The 24,878-nt window shown below is 47.7% G+C and overlaps 1 protein-coding gene across 1 annotated transcript in view; it reads left to right on the forward strand.

Annotated features, from left to right (window-relative positions):
- The window catches only part of dnai4 (dynein axonemal intermediate chain 4), a 277,873-nt gene that overhangs the window by 190,562 nt on the left and 62,433 nt on the right, over nt 1-24,878 (forward strand). Inside the window, 2 exon segments of the mRNA XM_038794441.1 lie at nt 4,540-4,697; nt 16,276-16,400. Of these exon segments, the coding sequence (XP_038650369.1) occupies nt 4,540-4,697; nt 16,276-16,400 (283 nt within the window).

The following is a 24,878-nucleotide window of genomic DNA, read 5'->3' on the forward strand; positions in this document are numbered from 1 at the left end:
CATGATGTCCAATTTCTGTAATAATGATAAGAAAGTCAGCATTAAGGCACTTTACCTGAATGCTCGTAGCATTTGTAACAAAGTTGATGAATTAACGGCACAAATCATCGCAAATGAATATGACTTGATAGCCATTACGGAGACATGGTTGCAGGATGGTCACGACTTGGAGTTAAATATCCAGGGGTACCAGACGTTTTGGAGGGATAGACAGGTTTGTAAGGGAGGTGGAGTAGCACTAATAATCAAGGACGACATCAGGGTGGCATTGAGGGATGATATAGGTTCTATGGAGAATGAGGTTGAATCCATTTGGGTAGAAATTAGAAATTAGAAATTCTAAGAAGAAAAAGACACTGATAGGCGTAGTCTATAGGCCACCAAATAATAGCATCACACTGGAACGGGCAGTAAATGAAGAGATAACTAATGCCTGTGAAAAGGGTACAGCAGTTATCATGGGAGATTTTAATCTGCATATAGATTGGTCAAATCAGCTCGGTCAAGGTAGCCTTGAAGAGGAGTTTGTTGAATGTATCCGGGATAGTTTTCTGGAACAATATGTAATGGAACCGACGAGAGAGCAAGCTATCCTAGATCTGGTCCTGTGTAATGAGGCAGGAATAATTAATGACCTCATCGTTAGGGATCCTCTTGGGAGGAGTGATCACAGCATAGTTGAATTTAGTATACAGATGGAGAGTGTGATGATAGAATCCAATACCAGGGTCCTATGCTTGAACAAAGGGGACTACAATAGAATGAGTAAGGACCTTGCTAAAGTAGACTGGAAGCAAATATTTTATGGTAGGACAGTTGAGGAGCAGTGGAGTACTTTCAAAGAAATCTTTCATAGTGCTCAACAAAAGTATATTCCAGTGAGAAGGAAGAATTGTAAGAAAAGAGGTAATCTACCATGGGTGTCTAAGGAGATACATGAGGCTGTCAAATTGAAAGAGAAGGCTTACAAAGTGGCCAAGATCAGCGGGAAACTAGAAGCTTGCTAAATTGCCCGTAGTGTCCCAAAAAGTAAGTAAGGTTAAGGAGGGGAGGGGGGGTTGTTGGGTTGCAGGTGTGGGGTGGATGCGTGGGTTTGGGTGGGGTGATCATTGCTCGGCGCAACATTGAGGGCCGAAGGGCCTGTTCTGTGCTGTACTGTTCTATGTTCTATGTTTTAAGATTGGGAAAACTTTAAAGGTCAGCAGAAAGCCACGAAAAGAGCCATAAAGAAAAGTAAGTAAGAACACGAAAAAAAACTGGCACAGAATATAAGGACAGATAGCAAAAGTTTCTATAATTATATAAAACTAAAAAGAGTGGCTAAAGTAAACATTGGTCCGTTAGAGGATGAGAGTGGTCATTTAGTTATGGGATATGATGAAATGGCGGAGGCATTGAACAAATATTTTGTATCGGTCTTCACAGTGGAGGACACTAAAAACATGCCAGCAATTGACCGAGAAAAGAAGGTAGGTGAGGACCTGGAAACCATTACTATCATGAAAGAACAAGTGTTGGGCAAGCTAATGGAGCTCAGGATAGATAAGTTTCCTGGCCCTGATGGAATGCATCCCAGGGAACTGAAAGAGATGGCTGGAGTAATAGCAGATGCACTGGCGGTAATTTTCCAAAATTCGCTGAACACTGGGGCAGTCTCAGAGGATTGGAAAACAGCAAATGTGACGCCACTGTTTAAAAAGGGAAGTAGACAAAAGATGGGGAATTATAGACTGGTTAGCTTAACCTCTGTCGTGGGGAAGATGCTTGAGTCTATTATGAAGAAAGAGATAGGAGGGCACCTCAATAGAAATTGTCCCATTGAACGGACGCAGCATGGATTCATGAAGGGCAGGTCATACTTGACGAATCTCTTGGAATTCTATGAAGACATTTCGAGCAAGGTAGACAAAGGGGACCCAGTGGATGTGGTGTACCTAGATTTCCAAAAGGCCTTTGACAAGGTACCGCACAAGAGGCTGCTGCATAAGATAAGGATGCATGGTGTTAAGGGTAGAGTACTAGCATGGATAGAGGATTGGTTGTCTAACAGGAAACAAAGAGTGGGAATAAATGAGTGCTATTCTGGCTGGCAATCAGTGACGAGTGGTGTGCCTCAAGGATCATTGTTGGGACCACAATTATTTACAATTAATATAGACGATTTGGAGTTGGGAACTACGTGTAAGGTATCCAAGTTTGCAGATGACACGAAGGTGTGTGGCAGAGCAAAGTGTACTGAGGACTGTAAAACCTTACAGAGGAACATTGACACATTGAGTGAGTGGGCAAAGGTCTGGCAGATGGAGTATAATGTCAATAAGTGTGAAGTCGTGCATTTTGGTAGGAGTAACAATAGAACGGATTATTACTTAAATGGTAAAAAGCTGCAGCATGCTGCTATGCAGAGAGACCTGGGTGTACTTGTGCATGAGTCACAGAAGGTTGGTCTGCAGGTGCAACAAGTAATTAGGAAGGCAGATGGAATTTTGTCCTTCGTTGCGAAGGGGATTGAGTTTAAAAGTAGAGAGGTAATGTTGCAGTTGTACAAGGTGCTGGTGAGGCCACACCTGGAGTACTGTGTGCAGTTTTGGTCTCCACACTTGAGAAAGGATGTGCTAGCACTAGAGGGGGTGCAGAGGAGGTTCACTAGGCTGATTCTGGAGTTGAGGGGGTTATCGTATGAGGAGAGGCTGAGTAGATTGGGATTATATTCACTGGAATTCAGAAGGTTGAGGGGGGATCTAATAGAAACATATAAAATTTTGAAGGGAATGGATAAGATAGAAGTAGAAAGGATGTTTCCACTGGTAGATGAAAGCCTCAAGATTAGGAGGAGCAGATTTAGGACTGAATCAAGGAGGAACTTATTCACTCAGAGGGTGGTTAAAGTATGGAATTCCCTACCGAAAGGAGTAGTAGACGCTACTTCATTGAATATATTTAAAGATAGGGTAGATGTTTTTTTTTAAATAAAGGAATTACGGGATATGGCGAGAATGTGGGTAAGTGGTTCTGGGACCACGAAAAGATCAGCCATGATCTTATAGAATGGCGGAGCAGGCTCGAAGGGCCGGACGGTCTACTTCTGCTCCTAGTTCTTATGTTCTTAGGTGCCAAAGTGGCAGTGTTGCCAGAGACTGCTCCAATCCTGAGAGGCTGTCACAGCTCCTTGTGCCACAATGGTAGCTGACCTGAGTTCTGTTGGCAATGCCAGTGCGGTGATGGCTCTTAATGTATCCTCTAGTATATTCCAAGAGTCCACTTGATATATTTGTAGCAGTTTGCGATCAGCATTATATTAAGGTGGTGATTGATGCTGTCTTCAGGAGGACAAGCAAATAAATCTATTATCACACTTATCCAGGCAAGTCAGTCTGAGAAAGACATTCCCCAAGGTGAAAGCTGTGATACACTTCAGCCATTTTGTAAAATAAGCCTACCACATCAGATTATCTGCAGCAAAACATGCACATAAATCTATTTAGATTTAGTGAGACAAATCCAAGTTCAATATAAAATTAAATTAATTTTCCAGGCTCACAGTGAGAAATGTCCTTTGGTGATGCATTACTTAATTGTGTTTTGATTCATGTCTGCACATGTTGACAAAACTGATTTCCAAATTAAATGTTAGATTTAATGTTTTCAGATAATTGTTTCAAAGCTTAAAAATTACAGTTTCTAATTTGAGAATTTGCATCATTTACAGTTTCTATGAACCCTTCTGATGTTTAATGCATGGGTAACCCAAAACCCTGAAGGATAACATGGAACAGCAGTTCTTAATGATGTATATTTTCAATTTGACATACTGTGAGAAAAGAAATGCAAACCAGGGAGGAATAGTCCAGTTTTTTGTGATCGATTAATAAAGAATATTTATTAACTTAGAAGAAAAACACATCCAGAAGGACTATAATAAACTACACTGATGGCTACAGACAAAGTATCACTTAAAGTTACCCCTTTGTCCCCAACTACCTATGTTTCCTGAACTCTGAGACATCTCTTGTACCCAAACAACATCCAATATTGAATAACACTATGAGCTAAATCCAGCAGATAATTACCACGCACAGGTTATTTGTTCATGTTTAGGAAAACCATCTTCCCTTTCAGCAAAGACATAATCTTCTTGGTTTGAGTTTTTGATTTTAACTGGCAGCCCTTTTAGCAATAATTTGCTTTCAGGGGAGACTGTTCTCTGCAGCTGGGCGTGGTTGTGATGATAGCTGCCTGTACTGTGTTCCTTTCTCCAGTTATTGCGGTATGGATATATCATTCTTTTCCTTTGATTCTACCTACTCAGTGGACCTAGCTTTTTAATATACAAGTGCCAAATCCATTATCTCTCCACTTTGAAGTTACCTCTTCTATCCACATGCCATTGCTTTCCCCTAGTCACATCGATAAACTTTTCTCACTAATATGCTAGTTTGCATATCAAATCCCCTTTGAGACAGCTGCCCTTATCTATTCCCCTTTTCCTTTTATGCCAATTTAACTTTTAACCTTAATTTTTCCCAATTCTTAACATAGTAATGATGTAAATAAACATATTGGCCCAGTCTGGCAGCTGAAGTGGACTGAACAAGACAGAAACTCCAAAGGAGATGAAAAGGAGGGGACCTTGATCTCCATAGCTGCGGATGGCAGGATTGCCAAATGGACTCTTGCAAAAGGACTGGAATCATCAGGTACATCTAGCATTAAACTCTGTATTGTCAGTAGTGGCTAGAGCAGTTAACAGCTGTTTCATTTGCCACATGTAAGCTACCAAAAACGTACATCTGAATGACAGTCAGTTATATTAATAATAATCTTTATTCGTGTCACAAGTAGGCTTGCATTAACACTACAATGAAGTTACTGTGAAAATCCCCTAGTTGCCGCAATACGGTACCTGTTCGTGTGCACAGGGAGAATTTAAAATATTCAATTCACTTAACAGCACGTCTTTCGGAAGGAAACAAGAGCACCCGGTGGAAACCCACGCTGACACGGGGAGAATGTGCAGACTCCACACATTCAGTGACCCAAGCCGGGAATCAAACACGGGTCCCTGGTGCTGTGAAGCAACAGTGCTAACGACTGTGCTACCGTTCTGCCCTTTACTTTTAGTTAAAATCTATATGCCATACAGTTTATTACAACATAGTTACATGTTATGGGCATGATGCAGATAATCATATTTCAATGATCCATTAGTGGGTTTCCTCCGGATACTCCGTTTTCCTCCCACAGTCCAAAAATGTGCAGGTTAGGTGGATTGGCCATGCTAATTTGCCCTTCGTGTCCAAATGGTTGGGTGGGGTTACTGGGTTACAAGGATTGGGTGGAGGTGTGGCTTGGGTAGGGTGCTCTTTCCAAGGGCCAATGCAGACTCGATGGGCCGAATGGCCTCCTTCTGCACCGTAAATTCTAGGGTTCTGAATATGGGTGGCTTAGTTGAGGCTGCATTCTCCCAGCACCCAGGAGTCATTGGCGAGGCCTTACCCTGGAGTCTCCCACTCCAGGGGTCTCGGAGGCCATTAGAGGCCCCCAGTTGTCAGGGACTGGGCAGGGCAGTACCTTGGCACTGCCAGGATGCTAAGGGCTCAAACAGGGTTCCTGGGTGCCAGGTTTGCACTGCCAAGGGTCGGAGCTTGAGGGGGGCCTTGCCCATGAAACGGGAGGGGGGTGAATGGGATGTCTAAAAGGTGGGTGAAGGGGGGAATATGAAGAGGCTTCATAAAAGTTGGAGTGAAGGGGGAGCTCTCAGCGATCCCATAATCAGGTGGGAGCAGGAATAATGCGGATGTCTGCAGGGGGTGACATTTTCCTTGGGTGGGAGTTGTGGGGACCCTCAAGCTCACTTTGGGATCGAGGCACCCTGACCTCTGAGGAGCTGGTCTCGCCAGCGAGTTCAGCTACCCACTGATGAAAACATTTCTAACGGCGTGATCCTCCGGCCTCTTTCCGCACTTGCTCAAGCGAAACAAAACAGATGAATAGCGGGAGAGGCCAAAAATGAGAACTGTGCGAGGCTCCAGTTTGTGATGGAACCGACCCCCTCCTGTTGGTGAAATTGGGATAGCGTGGTGAGAAACCAATTATCACCCTATTTCTATACAATTAATGGGCGCCACCCCATATCCAGCGTCCTCCCATCATTCATCCCCAGCAAGTGGTCATGCTGGTGCCAATTAGTACTCCTTTCAAAAAACATTAACCTGGCAGAAAGGTTTCTTTGGGGACCGAGGAGGTGAGTAGCCATCTTTGCTCACAAGCAAAGAGCCTGGCGGCGCTGGGCTTGCCACTCCAGTGCTTGGCGGGGGATGGGGGACCCTCGGCAGTGGTGGACCGCCATTGGAGGGTGGGGGGAGGCGCTGTGGGGCAACTAGGGGTCATCTTCACGCAGCACCACCATATCAACCCTTGGATCATGTATATCCGTTCCAGGGGCAACCCTTGTCCCTGCCCGTTTGCACCATTGATCACCCATAACCCCCACCGACTGCTGAGGCCTCTGGCCATGCGGCTGAAGGCTATTGCTAACAGGGAATTGGCAATCAAGGTTAAGTGAGCACTTCGCACAACCCAAGTAGATTCCCGTGGGTGGGTGTGTCATGTAGCACGTGGGAGTTATTGCCTGGCATCCTAATCAGATTCGCGATGCCTGGACACTGCCTGAACACTGCAGAAGACAACACCACAAACACAGTAGCCAACTTTCAAACACCTATGGAAGTGTAGGGCAGCACGGTAGCATGGTGGTTAGCATAAATGCTTCACAGCTCCAGGGTCCCAGGTTCGATTCCCGGCTGGGTCACTTTCTGTGCGGAGTCTGCACAGTCCTCCCTGTGTGTGCGTGGGTTTCCTCCGGGTGCTCCGGTTTCCTCCACAGTCCAAAGATGTGCGGGTTATGGAGTTGGCCATGCTAAATTGCCCGTAGTGTCCTAAAAAGTAAGGTTAAGGGGGGGGGATGTTGGGTTACGGTATAGGGTGGATACGTGGGTTTGAGTAGGGTGATCATTGCTCGGCACAACATCGAGGGCCGAAGGGCCTGTTCTGTGCTGTACTGTTCTATGTTCTATGAATGGGACACAGCTCTAGGGACATGTCCATGGCCGGAGGGTGGGTGAGTGCTACGGGGCGGTGTGGGTGGGTGGGGGGGGGGGGGGGGGAACCAGTGCCCGGTCCAGGTGACGTTATAAGCAGGTAGGTGTCTGAGGTACAGGGTCTGGGGTCCGAAGAGGGGGACCCACTGTGGTCGGGTGTGTACAGGCAGGGCATTCCGGGTGTAGGGGAGAGGGGATCATGGGGGAATGGAGGGTCCCGGGGTGGGACCTGCTGTTTAACCGTCTTAACACCTATCCTAATGCCTTCCAGATATTGAAGGTTATGGCAGGGACTTTGGACCCAGACCTTGCCTAGTGATGCTGTTGTTAGGCCGGGCGACCAGACGCTGGAAACAGTGACAGCGTCTGCACATGCGCGAGGCGGCGGACCATGTGCCGGACCCCGCCCCTGAAGATCTGGCTGCCCATCAAGCCAGGAAGGGACCCAGAGGGGGGTCCCGCGACAGTCCAGGGTGTAATGGCATTGCTGGTCGTTTGAACAGATGACGGACAGTGTGTACTGAGGAGGTTCCGCCTCACAAGGAGATGTGCGGCACCTGTGCCATGACCTTGTGGACTTGTCACAACATGGAGGAGGAGGACAAAGTCACTGCAGCTCTGAACCTTTACGCCTCAGGATCCATCCAGGGCTCGAGGGGGACTTGTGTGTCATCTCACAGGCCATAGCATCTTGAGGAATCCCATGCACCGCGCAATCACAGCCTGGATGGCCGTATGGACCTCGTTGTATCGGGTCTCCTCTTTGATCTTTGGCCTCCATACTGGCGTCATTATCCAGATCCTCAGCGGGCACCCCTTATCCCCAAGAACCAGCCACCCATCCTGGGTTGCTTCTCGAAGTGCTGGGGCTGACCGTCTGCTGCAGGATGTAGGATGTAGCTGTCGTGCACAGTCCCCTGGTTGCACAAAGTTGTATGTTGAGGGAGTGGAGCTCCTTCCTGTTAACTTCGGGCACTCCCGAAAGGTCACGGATGCCCTATTTGCCCGGGCAGAAAACTACATCATCTTTGACACGGACCAAGCTCAGGAAGATGCCCGGCAGCAGATTTCTCCACCATTGCCGGGATGGCCCTGGTCCAGGAGGTAATAGACTGAACATCTGTTGACCTGCACTCACCGGGCCATCTGGGAGTGCCCGAAGTTAACAGGAAGGGTTTCCACTCCCTCAACATACAACAGGGGCAGCAGGGTAGCATGGTGGTTAGCATAAATGCTTCACAGCTCCAGGGTCCCAGGTTCGATTCCCGGCTGGGTCACTGTCTGTGTGGAGTCTGCACGTCCTCCCCCTGTGTGCGTGGGTTTCCTCCGGGTGCTCCGGTTTCCTCCCACAGTCCAAAGATGTGCGGGTTAGGTGGATTGGCCATGCTAAATTGCCCGTAGTGTCCTAATAAAAGTAAGGTTAAGGGGGGGGTTGTTGGGTTACGGGTATAGGGTGGATACGTGGGTTGAGTAGGGTGATCATGGCTCGGCACAACATTGAGGGACGAAGGGCCTGTTCTGTGCTGTACTGTTCTATGTTCTATGTTCTATAACTTTGTGCAACCACCAGATGAAGATCGTACACATGTGTGCTCACTTCCTGGGGACTGTGCACGACAGCGCCTTCCTGGAGCAGACGGTCAGCCCCAGCTCAGGATGGGTAGCTGGTTCTTGGGGATAAGGGGTGCCTGTTGAGGATCTGGATAATGACGCCAGTATGGAGGCCAGAGACCAAAGTGAAGACCTGATACAGCGAGGTCCATATGGCCATCCAGGCTGTGATTGCGTAGTGCATCGGATTCCTCAAGATGTGGATACGATGCCTCGATCACTCTGGTGGTGCACTCTAGTACACACTCTGGAGGGTCGCCTGCTGTGTGATGGTCTGCTGTGCCCGCCACAACTTCTGACAGAGGCGGGACGATGAGCTGGTGGTTGGTGATGAGGAACATGAGGCCACCTCTGAGGAGGAGGAGGCGAGAATGATGAGGCCGTACCAGACCAGTAGGGGCTGGAGGATGAGCCCAGGGAAAAAAGAGAGGAACAGCCAGAGGCTGCAGGACAGATGGCAGTGGTGAGGTTCCGGCAAGCCCGGAGGGTCAGGAAGACCCTCATATTCACCCGATTCACTTAGGTCATGGCCTGGTCCGTTATTCCCATTTCCCACCATCCCAGGGTATGTGTCACATCACTCCTGGGTGCTTGGACTGTGTCAAGCACTGTCAGCGGGTGACTGTCAAGGGCAGTGGGGGGGGGTGGGGGAGGATAACAGACAGCTGAGTGCCAGTGTTCCTCAATCTATGCCTGTCTGTTAAGTGCTCGTTAACAACCATCACCTGCAACAGTGTGCCCGGGGAGGGGATGCCTCGAGAGATGGGCCAAGGGTTCAGACATCCAACATTGTGGGAAAAAAGTTACAGACGCATCATACTGGTTGTGCGCAAGGGTGTTCCGGAACATCCGATGGCGGCCATGGTGTGAGTGGTCGCTCATTTGGCAGCTCCTGCTTGAGGCAGTTTTTTTAGGTCCTTTTCCCCAATTGCTGGGTAGATATTTTGGAGGAAAAGAGGTGGTGGAGGAAAGCTAGGCTCCACTAGTGTGGTCGGTGGATTGATCCGCGGACCAGAAGTGGGTCTAGAAGAAAAGAGCTGCAGGAGCTGGAAACTCTTCATTCGACACAGGGGAAGATGGGGGAGGGTAAAGTGTCAGCTCTACCAACCCAGTGGTTGACGGAGCAATTGGTTGATTTTCTTAACAAAACGTTCAGCCAACAGAGGAGGAAGGCGCAGGAGGATCTGGCAAAGATAGTAGACCTGCTGAAAGCGGGGATCGACTGTGTGGAGCTGAGGCTAGAGACCCAGGGGCAGGAGATCCAGAATATGGAGCAGGTGGTGGGGTAGCACGAGGAGCAGCTTTCTTCATTGGCGGCTGAAGTTGGGAGCTGGCAAAGAGAAGATCTTGCGGTGCGCCAAGCAGATGAGGAGATGTATTTGGGGAGGAAACGAGCTTCAGGTATATGAGGACCTGGGTGCAAAACTGGCAAAGAGGAGAGCTGGCTTCAACCGGGTCAAGGCTGCCCTCTTTAAGAAGGGGGTGAAGTTCAGGATGCTGTACCTGGCCCACCTTTGGGTGATCCACAACGGCCGCAAATTCTACTTTGGAACACCGGGGGTGGCAATGGAGTTCTTGAGAGATAATGAACTGGCAGGAGAGGGAGGACATTGAACTTTGGAGGGAATGTGAGGTGGTGTTGGATCTCCCTGCCCCTCTTTTGTTATATTATGCTGGGTTCTTTTGGTTTGGGTGATGGCCAGGGGAGTGGCTGTTTAGTGTTTTCATGGAGTTCTTTGGTGGGAGGCAGGAGGATGATAGAGGGTGAGTTAACCTTTTTTTTTCTTTTTTCTTCATCACAGTGGCATTGCTGCCGACGTTCCCAGCCATGGCGTGCTGTGACTGGGCCACACTCAGGAGCACCTCTGGGATTTCCAGGTGGCTCTGAGACATGGTCGCCTTTGAGGTGGCAACCGTGTCCTGGGCCTCAACCAGCACCTACACAGAATGCCCAGGCCTTGGACATGCTGATCCATAGCCAAAACCGTAGCCCCCGATGCCTCTACTGCAGATGTCACCCGTGCATTGTTGGCCTGGGTGGCACGCATGGTCGGCACTATCTCCTTCTGCTGCACGCGGTTGGACCCCTCCAACTGCACCTGCAGGTACTGGATTCTCACCGGCAACTCCTCATGTAGCCCCTGACTCTGCGACTGCATCTCGATGGGACTGTCTGTTCTAGAAGCCCCAAACCCGTCTAGACGGCAGCTTGTTCCTGGGATCAGCCTTCCCTCCAACCTCCACCCCCTTGGGTGTTTCTACCTCTACCGCTGTAATGGATCAGTTGTGTGGTGAGCACCAGAGAGTGTCTCAGGTGCCTCTTCATTAAAGTGCCCAATTGAGGTGGGAATCTCTGGGATGGTGGAGGGTGTTGAAGACAGCTGTGATGGAAAGTCAGTGTCATCCTCCGATTTGAGCTCCGGGGTCTCCTGAGTCTTGGGCAGAGGGCTGCAATCCGAACTGTGTCCTTTTCACTGCTCGGCTCACGGGAGGGCTCTGGCTGTGGCACTGGCTGGGGGTGGGGGACCTGTCCCATCTTCAGCTGCTCCTGCGAGATACAAGAAAAGACGGATGATTAGACTGTGGACCGGGGATTGATGGGGGTGAGTGTGGGGGTGGAAAAAAGTGAGGGTGGTTTGGGATTGAGTGTGGTGTGGGGGTGAGATTGGTGTGGGGGTGAGGATGGTGTGGGAGTGAGGGTGAGGGTGGTATGGGAGTGAGGGTAGGGCTGAGGGTGGTGTGAAGGTGTGTGGTGTGCGGTTGAGGGAGGTATGGGGGTGGTGTTGGGAGGGTGGGGGTTGACACACATGTCACAGGGAACTGTAACTAAGCTGCACTTCACATCCTTGCCCGCGGCCGAACTCCACCCCAGCGACCTCCCTTTACTCCAGGCCATCAACTATGTCCAGGGCCCTCTGCTTTTCCATGGTTAGGGGCCACAGGTCCGGCGGTCCCCCTCCTGTCTTCTATTGCTCTTGGCGGTTGTGGGCAGCCTTCTCCTGGGTGGGGGGAGGGGACAGAAATCGAAAGTGATAGACCATCCAACGCATGCAGCACGAGAGATGGGTAACTGGTGGCCTCAGTTGCCAGTACACCTTGCTATGGTGGCCAGTATGGGTGCTGGCATTTGGTGTAGGGTGGGGTACGGCCACCCTCTGGGTGGGGGGGGGGGTCTCGGGTTACGGGTGTGTGGGACCCCCACACCAACCTCACCTCCATCTTCACTCCCACGCCACACCAGGGGCACAGTGCTGCTCATTCACCATGGCCGCGTGGAGGAGACCTCTGGCCGGCTCTGACGGTGTTGCCCACGGTGTTCGCAGCCTCTGCCACCTGCGCCCAGGCGCGGCGAATGGCAGCCTCCTTCCCGGGCCGGGGTACAGGGTCATCAGTTTCTTTAGCATGCAGGAGGGTCTCAAGCTCCCTGTCCGCGAAATGTGGGGCCATGTGTCTTGCTGCCATCTTGTTGGCTGGAATGGTGTGTGTGGGTGTGCAGTGTGTATATGCGGCTGCCTTTTGAGTGCCAATCGCGAAACTGGCGAATGCCGCACCGTTTCTCATTGGAATCGATTGTGTCCCACATGGCGCCGGTGCTAGCCCCTTAATAGTAGCTGCATCGGTCCCGGTACGGCACTGGTGTTGCTGTTGTGGAAGTCCACGAATTCTGCATCGACGCCAACACTTTGGGCGTGTTTCTCCGATTGTCGACGCCAGAATCGGGTTCGGCGATTGGCCGGAGAATCCATTTTTATGCCAAAATCAGGGGAGGAGCAGTTTTTCGGATGCTCCGCCCCTCAAAAACAGCATAATTGCTGAGTAGGCCGCACGCCGTTGGGACGGCCTCAGGATGTCACCTGAGGCCCTCCCCCGAGTATCCACCTCCCGATGCGCGGACTGCACGACCACGTTGGTTGCGTGTCCTCTCAGTTTTCGGGGACCTCACGTGGCGGCTGCGGATTGCGTCCAGCGCTGCTACAATGGGGGGGGGGGGGAGGGTCCGACGTTCCGCTGCCTGGGAGGGCTTCAGTGGGGGCTGGGTAGACTGGTAGGGGGTGATCGGGGTGACGAGGGGAGTTACAAGGGGGCACTGTCTGGCAGGCCAGGTCCGCACGCGGCCGGCGCCATGTTGTGCGGCGAGTCTGCTGCAGGTCGCTAGCGTGCGCATGTGTGGCCACGGACCTGCCCACTGGGCGGAGCATCGGTGTGGGGGTGGCGCCAACTTTTTGGGCGTAAGACCAGATGCTTTCTCCGAGCAGAGCCGCAAAATCGGAGAATCCAGCCGTTAGTATCAGAAATGGAGAATCCCGCCCAACATACCAAACTTGCCTAACATAACATTTAGTCATTTTTTGGGAGAATTGGGACTTTGGGATCAAGGTACTTTTGGTGATGGACATTGAAGTCTCTGCCCAGAGTGCAATCTTGTTAATCTTAGTGCTTCTTCCAGTTAGCCTTCAACATGGATGAGTACTGATTCATCAGCTGGGGGAAGGCATTGGGTTGTTGTATTCCCTATGAGTTTTTATTTTCTATATTTGACCTATTGCTGTGAGACCACACAGAGTTCAGGGTCCGTATTGAGGTCTCCTGACTATATAACGCTATGCTATCATCTCTCGTAGGACATACCAGGGGCGGGGATGGAGGTGTCTCGGATATTGGTTCTCGGATATGTTTCTGGGGATATGACTCTGTCAGCTGTCAGCTATTGTTTGACCAATCTGTGGGATAGTTCTTTCAACTTTGATGTATCCCAAGATATTAGTGTGGAGGGCTTTGCAGTATTGACTGCTCAATGCCTAGGTTGATGCCAATGAATTTTGCATCCAATTTGAAAGGGAAAAAGTGGGTCTAAGGCTAGTTTTTAAACTATCTGGGCATGGAAGCTGAGCTAGCTATAGTGAAGTGGAATACTCGGCTAGTGGATACACCAATAGAGAGGGAGAAGCAGATATTTAAGCGGATATTTCAGAATATTCAGAATAAGTATTTCTTACTGTTAAAAAAAAATTCTAAGGCGAACTCACCATCCGTGGTTCATTAAAGAAGTTAAGATAAGCATCAAGCTTAATGAAAAAGCATACAACTGTGCAAAGATGAGTGGCAGGTCAGATGATTGATCAGAATATAAAGAATGGCAGAGAATGAACAAAAAGTTAATCAGGAGAAATAAATTAGAGTATGGGAGGAAGCTAGCTAGACATTTCTACAAGTATTTACAAAGGAAAAGAGTAAATAAAGTGAGTGTTGGTCATCCAGAGAGTGACAATGGGGAGTTAATAGTGGATAATAAGGAAATGGCAGATGAAATGAACAAATATTTTGCTCTGTTTTCAGTGGATAGAGGATCCAAATAAAATCCAAAAAATAGCTGTAAATCAAGAGGTGAAATTACAATTATACAGAAACTGTACTGAGCAAACTGATGGAGCAGCGAGCTGACAAGTCTCTGGATCCAAATGGGCTTCACCCTAGGATCTTAAAAGAGGTGGCGAATGAGACAGTAGATGGGTTGGTGTTACTTTTCCAAATTGGCTAGATAGGTTGGAAAATAGTAAATATAACCTCTCTATTTAAATAGGAAGTCTGAATACAGGAAACTATAAGCTAGTTAGGTCTATCCTGGGGAAGATGTTGGAATCCATCATTAAGGAGGTTATAGCTGGCCACTTTGGAAAACTCAAGGGAGTTGGAAAGAGTCAGCATGGTTTTGTGGTACAAAATCATGTTTATTTTTAGAAGGAGTAACATGTGCTGTGAATATAGGGGAGTCTGTAGATGTACTGTACTTAGATTTCTAGAAGGCATTTAATAAGGTGTAGCATCAAAGGTTATTGTGGAAAATAAAAGCTCCTACTTCAGGAAGTAACATATTAGTGTGGATAAAATATGGGTGGCTGTAAGAAAACAGAGTATACATTAGTTAGTCTTTTTCAGATTGGGATGTGACAAGTGGAGTCCCACAGGGGCCTGGAGCCTCAGCTTTTTCCAATTTTTATCAATGACGTAGATGAGGGGAGTGAGAGAATGGTAGCTAAATTTGCAGATGACACAAAGATAGGTAGGAAAGTATACTGTGAAGAGGACATAAGGAGGTTGCAGACGGATATGGAAAGTTTGAGTTTGCAAATATCTGGCAGCTGGTGTATAATGTAGGAAAATGTAAAGTTATTCACTTTGGCAAGAAAAATAAAAAAGCTGAATATTACTTAAACAGAGAACAGCTGCAGAATTATGAGATGCAGAGGGATCTAAGTGTTGCGTATATGTCATAAAATGTTAGTGTGCACATGCAGTAATAATTAAGAAGGTTAATGAGATGCTATCTTTTATTACGAGAGGAATTGAACATAAAAGTAAGGATGTTAAGCACCAGTTATACAGGGCATTGGTGAGACCACACGAATATTGTGTACAACTTTGGTCTCCTTAATTAAGTAAGGATGTTAATGCATTGTGGCAGTTCAGAGGAGGTTTATTATATTGAGGTTCGGTTGAACATACTGGACTTGTTTACCACTGGAGTTTAGAAGAGGTAGCGGTGACCTGCTTGAAGTATATATGATCCTGAATGGTCTTAACAATGTGGAATTGGAAAGGATTTTTCCTCTTGTGGGTGAGTCCAGAACCTTGGGTCACTGTTTTTAAAATTATGGGTGGCATTTTTAGGACAGAGATGAGGAGAATTCTTTTCTCTCAGAGGGTTGTGAGATTTTGTTTGGAACTCTCTGCCTAAGAATCTGGTGGAGGGGGGGGGTCCAATGAATACTTTTAAGGTGGAGGCTGATAGATTCTTGTGAGGCAACAGAATCAAACCGCAGTAGATGGGAACCTAGAACGTGTAACAGAAACAGATCAGCCATGATCTTATCGAATGGTGGAGCAGGCTTGAGGGACCAAATGGCCTACTTCTGTTCCTATTTCATATGTTTGTAAGGTCTGTCCTGTTTTATTAGAGTTTTTTGTAGTAGTTTAATGCAACTGAGTCACTTGCTTGGCAATTTCAGAGGGCAGTTAATAGTCAATTACATTGCTATGCGTCTGCATTCACATATAGGTCAGACCATCAAAAACGTGCCAGATTTCCTTCTCTAAAGGACATTATGATCCAGATTGGATTTGACAACAATCTGGTACTTTCATGCGCACCAGTACTGGAATGAGTTGTTTACTAAATTAATTTAAATTCCCCAGCTGCATGTATAGATTTGAACTCATGTTTCCTTTTAAAAAAAAAAAAAATTTAGAGTACCCAATTCTTTATTTCTAATTAAGGGGCAATTTAATGTGGCCAATTCATCTACCTTGCACATCATTCGGTTGTGGGGGTGAGACCACGCAGACACAGGGAGAATGTGCAAACTCCACACAGACAGTGACCCTGGGCCGGGATCGAACCCGGGTCCTCGGCACCATGAGGCAGCAATGCTAACCACTACACCACTGTGCTGCCTCTTGAATTAATGTTTCCAGAACAATAGCTCAGGCCTCTGGATTACTGGCCCAATAACATAACCACTATGCTACCCTTCCCTGATAATTTAATATTCCTTTTGTTGTACAGATTTAATGAGGATAAAGCGAACAGGAATGCAGACATCCAAGAAAGTGACATCTGATAAAGAGAAGAAGAGTGAGGCTTCCATTTCTCGCCAAGCACCAGGAATGTGTTTTTCCTTCCACCCAAAGGTATGTTTAACACAATCTATGTTCGTGTTGCCAATTGCCCTGAACTATTCTTTTTGGTTATTGAGGAGTTGGAATAGACTTTGCTCTGCAGATCTGCAGATTATGAATTTTCAGTGTTCTGTTTCACTTGTTAGGGAAATTGATCACAATACCAGTCCCTTATCACTGTTCACTGAATCCCGCTGCAAACTGAGTGTGTATAGAAATTGGGGTACGGCAGGAAACCTTTTCAGCTGTTACTTTTCAAATAGTAATAGCCAGCCATCATTCAACATCAAGGTATACAGATAAATTGGCACTTGGCTGATATGGTAGACTTTGCCATTATCTATAGTGCAGCTCTGCAGTACTAGTCAGTGTCTTCAGAAAGGAGTGTAAAATATTCATAGGGGCTGTGCCTGTGAACAATAGAATTGAAGAAAGTAAAATAATTATGTACCTCTTTTATACAATCTGACCTTTAGTGTACTATTTGCATTTTGTGGCTAATTTATTTTTACCAGGTATTTATAAATACTTTATGTACAGAAAGGCTGAAATTATTTTTGAGATATTCCAAAAAGCTGCATATCCTGAGCAGACAGGCCCAACTGGCTCTTTTCCACCTTCCAGCGTTCCCTCCCTCTGGCCAACGCTCTCTCCCTCTGTTCCCACCAGCCAATGCTCTCTCCCTCGTGCTAATGCTACTTCCCCCCACCCAAATGCTCTCTCCCTCTGGCCAATGCTTTCTCTCACTGGCCAATACACTCAGCCACTGGCCACTGCACTCCCCTAAATGCCCTATCTATCTTCTGCCAATGTTCTCTCCCACCCGCCAATGCTCTCTTCCTCAGGTCAATGCTCTCTCACTCAGGCCAATGCTCTTTCCCTCCGGCCAATGCGCTCTTCCTCCAGCCAACACTCTCTCCCTCTGTCCGATGTACTCTACCTCTGGCCAATGGAATGCTCCCTCCATCCATCCAATGATCTCTGTCACCAGCCAATACTCTCTCCCACGAGCTAATGCTATTTCTCCTCAGGCCAATGCTTTCTTCCTTGTGTCAATGCTTTCTCCCTCTGGCAAATGATCTCTCCCACCAGCCAATACCCTCCCCTTCTGCTAATGATCACTCTCTTACCTGCCAATGCTCTCTCACCGGCCAATCCCTTCCTACACCCAGTGATCATTCCCACCAGCCAATGATCTCCCCTTCAGGTCAATGATCTCTCTCCCATCTGTCAATGCACTCTCACTCACCCAACGCTCTCTATACCTCCAGCCAATGCTTTCTCCCATGGCCAATCCTCTCTCCCACTGGCCAATACAGTCCCCCACCGGTCAATACTCTCTCTCTCATCTGTCAATGTTCTCTCCCACCCGCCAATGCTCTCTCACTCACCAACCAATTATCTATCCATCCAGTCAATGCCTGCTCCCTCACCGGCCAATTGTCTCTCCCTCCAGCCAATGCTCGCTCCCTCACCAGCCAATTGTCTCTCCCTCCAGCCAATGCTCGCTCCCTCACCGGCCAAAGCTCTCTCACTCACCGGCCAATGCTCGCTCCTTCACCGACCAATATCTCTCCCTCCAGCCAATGCTCCCTCTCCCACTGGCAAATACTCTCTCCCACTGGCCAGTGCTTACTTTAATTGTATTTCTCCTGAAACCATTGCTCTCCCCTGGCCCATGCTCTCTCTTTCCAGCCAGTGCTCTCTCTCTCTCCGACCAATGCTCGCTCTCTCTCTCTCTCTCTCTCTCTCTCTCTCTGATAAGAGCAATCTCTCTCTCTCTCTGGCCAGTGCTCTCTCACTCTCTTTGATAACTGCTCTCTCTCTCTCTCTCTCTCTCTCTGGACAGTGCTCTCTCTCTTCGGCCAATGCTTTCTCCCACCAGAAAATACTCTCTCCTCCAACCCATAAATGCCCACTTCCTCGCCTGGTCTCATTACCTATTCTTCCTCACCTACATCACATCTAACACTGGTAAGTAAGATGGGATCAGGAGCCTAATGAATAGACATGTAGAGTTCCTGACATGGAAACAGAATAAGATCAGACGAAATGTGAAGATGTGGCCACCAGACACATATGAACATCTGAATTAGGAGCAGGAGTAGGCCACACGGCCCCACGAGCCTGCTCTGACATTCAATAAGATCATGGTTTATCTGATTGTAACCACAACCCCACAATCCTGCCTATACCCGAAAACCTTTCACCCCTTGTTAATAAATACTCTATCTAGCTCTGCCTTAAAAATATTCAAAGATTCTGCTTCACTGCTTTCTGAGGAAGAGAGCTGCAGAGACTCACAAACCTCTGGGCGAAAAAAAATCTCTCCTCATCTCTGTCTTACATGACCTCCCCCTTATTTGTATTGATGAGCCATCAATTGCATGAGAGACGAGTTGCTTTACAAAAGTTAGGCTTTAATAAACTAGAACTTAGCCCTGCGGTTGTCTACAATAAAATGGACGACCGCCGGGCGTTTGACTATTTATACCTCGGCAAGGAGGCGTGGTTAACTCAGCCTCTCGACCAATCGGAGGGCTGTCACATGACTGGTCTCAACCAATCGGTCGAGAGGCACATGACCGACCAGGGCCAATGGTAAGCCGATGTTCTGCCCCAATGGCAGACAGCTATGCAAATCATATCACCACATGTATACAGTAACCCTTAGTTCTAGATTGTCTGACAAGAGGAAACATTATCTCCACATCCACCCTCAGGATCTTAAAGGTTTTGATCAAGTCATCTCTTACTCTTCTGAACTCTCATGCAGTCATTTTCAAAGTCGGGGTCACAACCCGCAGGAGGGCATCAGGAGGGTCATCGAGCCATGCATCGCGGTGGGAATTAATGCACAACCGGCACAGAAGCCAACTTTTAAAAATGCCGGCTGCGACCGGCTTTTAGAGTGCGAGTGCGCTTTCCGGAGTCCAGCGAGAAACACAGTCTCCTCCTGACATCAGTGCGCTAACCCAGGAGAAGATTTTTTAAAAATTCAGTGCAGTCTTCCTGCCTGAGGTGACGATAGAGAACAAGTCAGGCGCCTCGAACACTTACATCACGTGCTCTGGGCACGATTGTGATTCCTCCATTTTGTCAGTAGCAGACAAGCAACAAGACTGTAAAATCTTAAATGGGTCATTTTGTAGTAAGGAAGAAAGACCCAGAGACACAAACTGGCACAAACAGGCCAGGATTTCACAACTAAACCTGCTGGATAGAGTGGCTCAGGAGAATCCACAGCAGGACAAAGCAGTGCTGGTGTGAGCTGTACAGGAGAGTCCACAACAGGACAAAGCAGTGATGGTGTGAGCTGTTCAGGAGAGTCCACAACAGGACAAAGCAGTGATGGTGTGAGCTGTTCAGGAGGGTCCAGAACAGGACAAAGCAGCGCTGGTGTGAGCTGTGCAGGAGAATCCACAACAGGACAAAGCAGCGGTGGTGCGAGCTCCAGGACCTCTGATGAATAACCCATACAGAAATGTAACATTGAATGATAAAGTAAGTGAGATCGTGAGGGCCAACCAGGCTCACCTGTCGCATTAAAGGTAAGCAAAAATGGTGGGTCATGAAGGTCGGCCAGCATGGGTCCCGAAGGTTGGCCGGTTGGTGAAAATGGGTCCCTGGAAAAAAAGTTTGAAAAACACTGCCCTCTCCACTGCCTTTGGGCAGCACGGTAGCATGGTGGTTAGCATAAATGTTTCACAGCTCCAGGGTCCCAGGTTCGGTTCCCGGCTGGGTCACTGTCTGTGCGGAGTCTGCATGTCCTCCCCGTGTGTGCTTGGGTTTCCTCCGGGTGCTCCGGTTTCCTCCCACAGTCCAAAGATGTGCGGGTTAGGTGGATTGGCCATGCTAAATTGCCCGTAGTGTCCTTAAAAGTAAGGTTAAGGGGGGTGGGGTTGTTGGGTTACGGGTATAGGGTGGATACGTGGGTTTGAGTAGGGTGATCATTGCTCGGCCCAACATCGAGGACCGAAGGGCCTGTTCTGTGCTGTACTGTTCTATGTTCTATGTTCTCCAACTTTTCCAAATAAGACAACAAGTCAATTCCTGGTATTAGTTGTTATGGGCCAAGGTTTAGAGAACCCCAAAGTGTATCATATAGTTCACCTGACCCACAATTTTTACTAGATTGTGGTATGGGGAGCACACGCCTCTAACAGTAATTTTTAAAGCAAAACAATATTTATTCTATGAACTCAGTTAACCTTTTTAAAACATACAGTGAATATCTTACCAACCATCAATTCAAATACAGCCCCCAAAGAATACAACACTAAGTAATCCTTAAACTTTCCTTTTAACATCCATAAGACTTAAAAAACCTTTTAACAGAAGCACATCAGGTTTAAATTCACTACTGAGAACAGTTATACTCTGAATTCACCAAATGATCAAGAGCGAGTCTTTAGATGGCAGAGAGAAACAACATTGCACCTTCTTTGGCTGGCTGCAGCTCCAACACTAAAACAAAACCAAAAAACACAGACACACCCAAGCTTTTCCTCAAAGCAAAACTAAAAAGCAGAGCCAGAGCTCAGCTCCACCCACACTCTGACATCACTGCAATAACTTGAGCAGACAAACATTTCTTAAAGTGACATTCTCATGACATAGTCTATAGCAGGGGTGGGCAAACTTTTCCGTGCAAGGGCCACATTCAGAAATTCACAATTTTAAAGGGCCGTATAGTATATTAAGTAAAATAATTACTTCACCCGGTTATGATTCTGGGCGCCTCATATAGAACATAGAACAGTACAGCACAGAACAGGCCCTTCGGCCCTCGATGTTGTGCCGAGCAATGATCACCCTACTCAAGTCAACGTATCCACCCTATACCAGTAAGTAACCCAACAGCGCCCCCCCCCCCCCCCCCCCCATTAACCTTAAAAAAAATGTTAAAAATTTTTTTTTTTTTAATGACTTGGTGGGCCGCATAAAGACCTTTGCGGGCCGTAGTTTGCCCACCCCTGGTCTATAGCATTTGAGTGCTATAGTGAGAGTTTGGTGATTGAAGGGAAGTAATTAATTTTTATCTAAAGTCTAGTCTTTCTTTTATTTAGTAAATTAACTTAAAAGTTGCTGTTAGGGTTAGAAGAAGGTGTGTTTTTAAACCAGCTTTAAACAGAGTTCACTCAGACTCTACTTGCAGTTGCAGCTTGTTAATTAGATAATTGGGTTAGGCCAGTTTTCAGAGGCTAGTGTCAGACATTATAAAGGTGAACCTCCTTAGAGTGCTGACTTTGTTTGCACTAGAGTGCTGACTGGGTTGCATTTGAGTGCTATAGTGAGAGTTTGGTGACTGAGGGAGTTTGGTGACGAGGGAGAAAGGTGCACCTTTCATTTATTTTCCTACATTTCCTCAAAGAGCATGAAGGGAGCCGGGAGTTTACAGAGAGTGCAGCTGACTGGGAGCAGAGTTCCAGTTGGTTCACAGGGCAGCTACATTCTGTAAAGTAAGAGTTGTTTGATTTTGTTTTTTTGTTTTTTTTGGGGGGGCAGCAAGCTATCTTTGTATCATTTAGCGGAATCACCAATTTTAGAGGGTTCACTTGAGAGAGTAGCAGCAGGACATATATATATATATATATATTTCTTTTTAAAGGGCCTAACGCGTGTTTAATCTTTTTTTTCCCTTTTAAATTACTTTGGGAATTCAGATCAGAGGGGTTTGAGGCTAGGGCAGTTGCATGCTCCTCCTGTAGGATGTGGGCGGTGCTGACTACACCTGTGGGACGTGCACCAAACTCCAGCTCCCCAGAGACTGCATTAGGGAACTGAAGCTGGAGCTGGATGATCTTCAGATCATCCGGGAGGCAGAGGGGGTGATAGAGAGGAGTTGCAGGGAGGTAGCCACACCCAAGGTGCAGGACAAGAGTAGCTGGTTGACAGTCAGGGGAAGGAAAAGGAACGGACAGATAGTACAGGGATCCCCGTGGCCATTCCCCTTCAAAACAAGCATACCGGTTTGGATGCTGTTGGGGGGAAATGACCTACCAGGGGAAGGCCGTAGCGGTCAGGTCTCTGGCACTGAACCTGGCTCTGTGGCTCAGAAGGGAAGGGGGGAGAATAGAAGAGCGATAGTGATAGGAGACTCAATGGTTAGGGGAACGGATAGGAGATTCTGTGGTCGTGAACGAGACTCCCGGAAGGTATGTTGCCTCCCGGGTGCCAGGGTCAGAGAGGTCTTGGATCGAGTATACAGGATTCTTAAGGTGGAGGGTGAGCAACTAGAAGTCGTGGTGCACATAGGCATCAACGACATAGCTAAGAAAAGGGATGAGGATCTAAAAAGTGAATTTAGGGAGTTAGGTTGGAAGCTGAAGAGCAGGACAACCAGTAGTAATCTCAGGATTGCTACTGGTGCCACATGCAAGTGAGGCAAGGAACAGAGAGCGACTGCAGCTGAACACGTGGCTACAGGGCTGGTGCAGGAGGGAAGGGTTCAGATATGTGGATCATTGAGATACTTTTTGGGGAAGGTGGGACCCGTACATGAAGGACGGATTGCACCTAAACTGAAGGGGCACTAATATCCTGGGTGGGAGGTTTGATAGAGCTCTGCGGGTGGGTTTAAACTAGTTTGGCAGGGGGATGGGAACCAGAGCTATAGATCAGAGGATAGGGTAGCTGTTGAACAGGCAGAAATAGTATGCAGCCAGTCTGTGAGGAAGGATAGACAGTTGATAGGGCAAAGTTGCACTCAGTGGAATGGGTTAAAGTGTGTCTGCTTGAATGCAAGGAGTGTCAGGAATAAGGGAGATGAACTTAGAGCATGGATCAGTACTTGGAACTACGATGTTGTGGCCATTTCGGAGCCCATTTATAAAAAATGTTTTAAAAAATCTTCTCAGTAGCATAATTGAACTGAGCCATTTTAAAGTCGCAAGCAGTTTCTTTGTCATCTCCCAGCATTAGGAAGGGAAGATTTGAGGGAAGGCATTTTGGCTGTACAGTTTCTGGCACTCCTCTGTGGCTGCAATCAAGGAATATCGTTTACAGCACAAAGAGTATTGGGCCTAGTTAACAAAAAAGAAAAGATTCTCCATGCTGTTCTCAAGAAACACCTAGCAGTCAGTTTTTGAATGCATTGTCTCAGTCTCTGTAACTTCTTCTTCGGCAGTCACTCGCTAACAGGTATGTTGTCCACCTAAGAAACTCCGTGTTCCTGGTCATGAGTTCTGAGCCCAATCCTAGAGCCGCATCTTCAACAGCACACTTAGCAGGTGTTTCCTGGAGGTGGGATCGGTCCTTGGACCTGTCTCTTTCTCAGGTTCCTTTTCCGGCCTCATCTTGCCATCGGGTGTCCTCGAAGAATTGTGTCCCTTTCGTCAGCGGGTTCCTCCAAGTAGGCCTCTTCTGAGCAAGGATCTCCTAGGCGTTGATGCCTTTGTTTCATTTATCGAAAAATATATTATACATTTGCCTCAGTATCCCTTATAGAATTCCTACAAAGTAGAATAAGGCCATTTGGCCCATCGAGTCTGCACCAATTTTCTGAAAGAGCACCCTATCTAGGCTCATTCCCTTGCCTTATCCCTGTAACCCCACCTTAACGCGCACAACTTTGGATACCAAGCAGCAATTTTAGCATGGCCAATCCACCTAATCTACATTTCTTTGGACTGTGGGAGGAAACCAGAGCACCCCGAGGAAACCTCAGCAGACACAGGGAGAATGTGCAAACTCCACACAGACCGTCACCCAGGGCCGGAATTGAACCTGGGTCCCTGACTGTGAGGCACAATGCCACCGTCCTGCCCTTGAGGTTAGCTTTCTGTGTCTCTTTGAAGTGCTTCCTTTGTCCTCTAAGGCCTTTAGCTGGCATCTGTATGTAGTCCATGTTTCTGAGTTGTATAGAAGAATTGGGAGGATAATCACCTTTTGCACAAGGATCTTGGTGTCAGCACAGATATCACGATTGTCAAAGGCTCTCGTACTTAGGTGGCTGAAAGAGGCGTTCAAGGACTGGATGTTGGATCTGCACATCGATATCGGCCTTAGAGGAGAGGTGGCTCCCCAGAAATGTTCCGTGACCTTGATGAAGGAAGAGACCAGATCCTGCCCTGGGGTGGGTTAGTAAAGCCCTTGAGTCTGTAAACTTGAGGTTGAGGCTGAGACCGATTCTTTGGTATGCTTCCACGAAGGTGTCAACCATGGCTTGGAGATTCTCCTGAGGGAGTGGAGGTAGCAATGTTATTACAATACTAGACCAGACCCCAACAATGGCTAGGATACTGGACCGAAACCCCAATATTTTATTTTATTTTGTAAGTCTGTGCAGAAAGAAAAGGGTACGGGCGACGACACACCCCTGCTTGACTCCAGTCTTGAACTCGACGGTCTCTGTCTTTTTCATTTCTGTCTTATTTCCATCGGTGAGGACTGTCATGGACATCTTGTTATAGAGACATGAGGGAATGTTGATGAATTTCTCGGGACAGCTGACCTTTGACAGGGTCTTCCATAGTAATTCCTGATTGA

The sequence above is a fragment of the Scyliorhinus canicula genome, chromosome 4 (assembly GCF_902713615.1).
Source record: "Scyliorhinus canicula chromosome 4, sScyCan1.1, whole genome shotgun sequence".
Taxonomy (NCBI): Eukaryota; Metazoa; Chordata; class Chondrichthyes; order Carcharhiniformes; family Scyliorhinidae; genus Scyliorhinus; species Scyliorhinus canicula.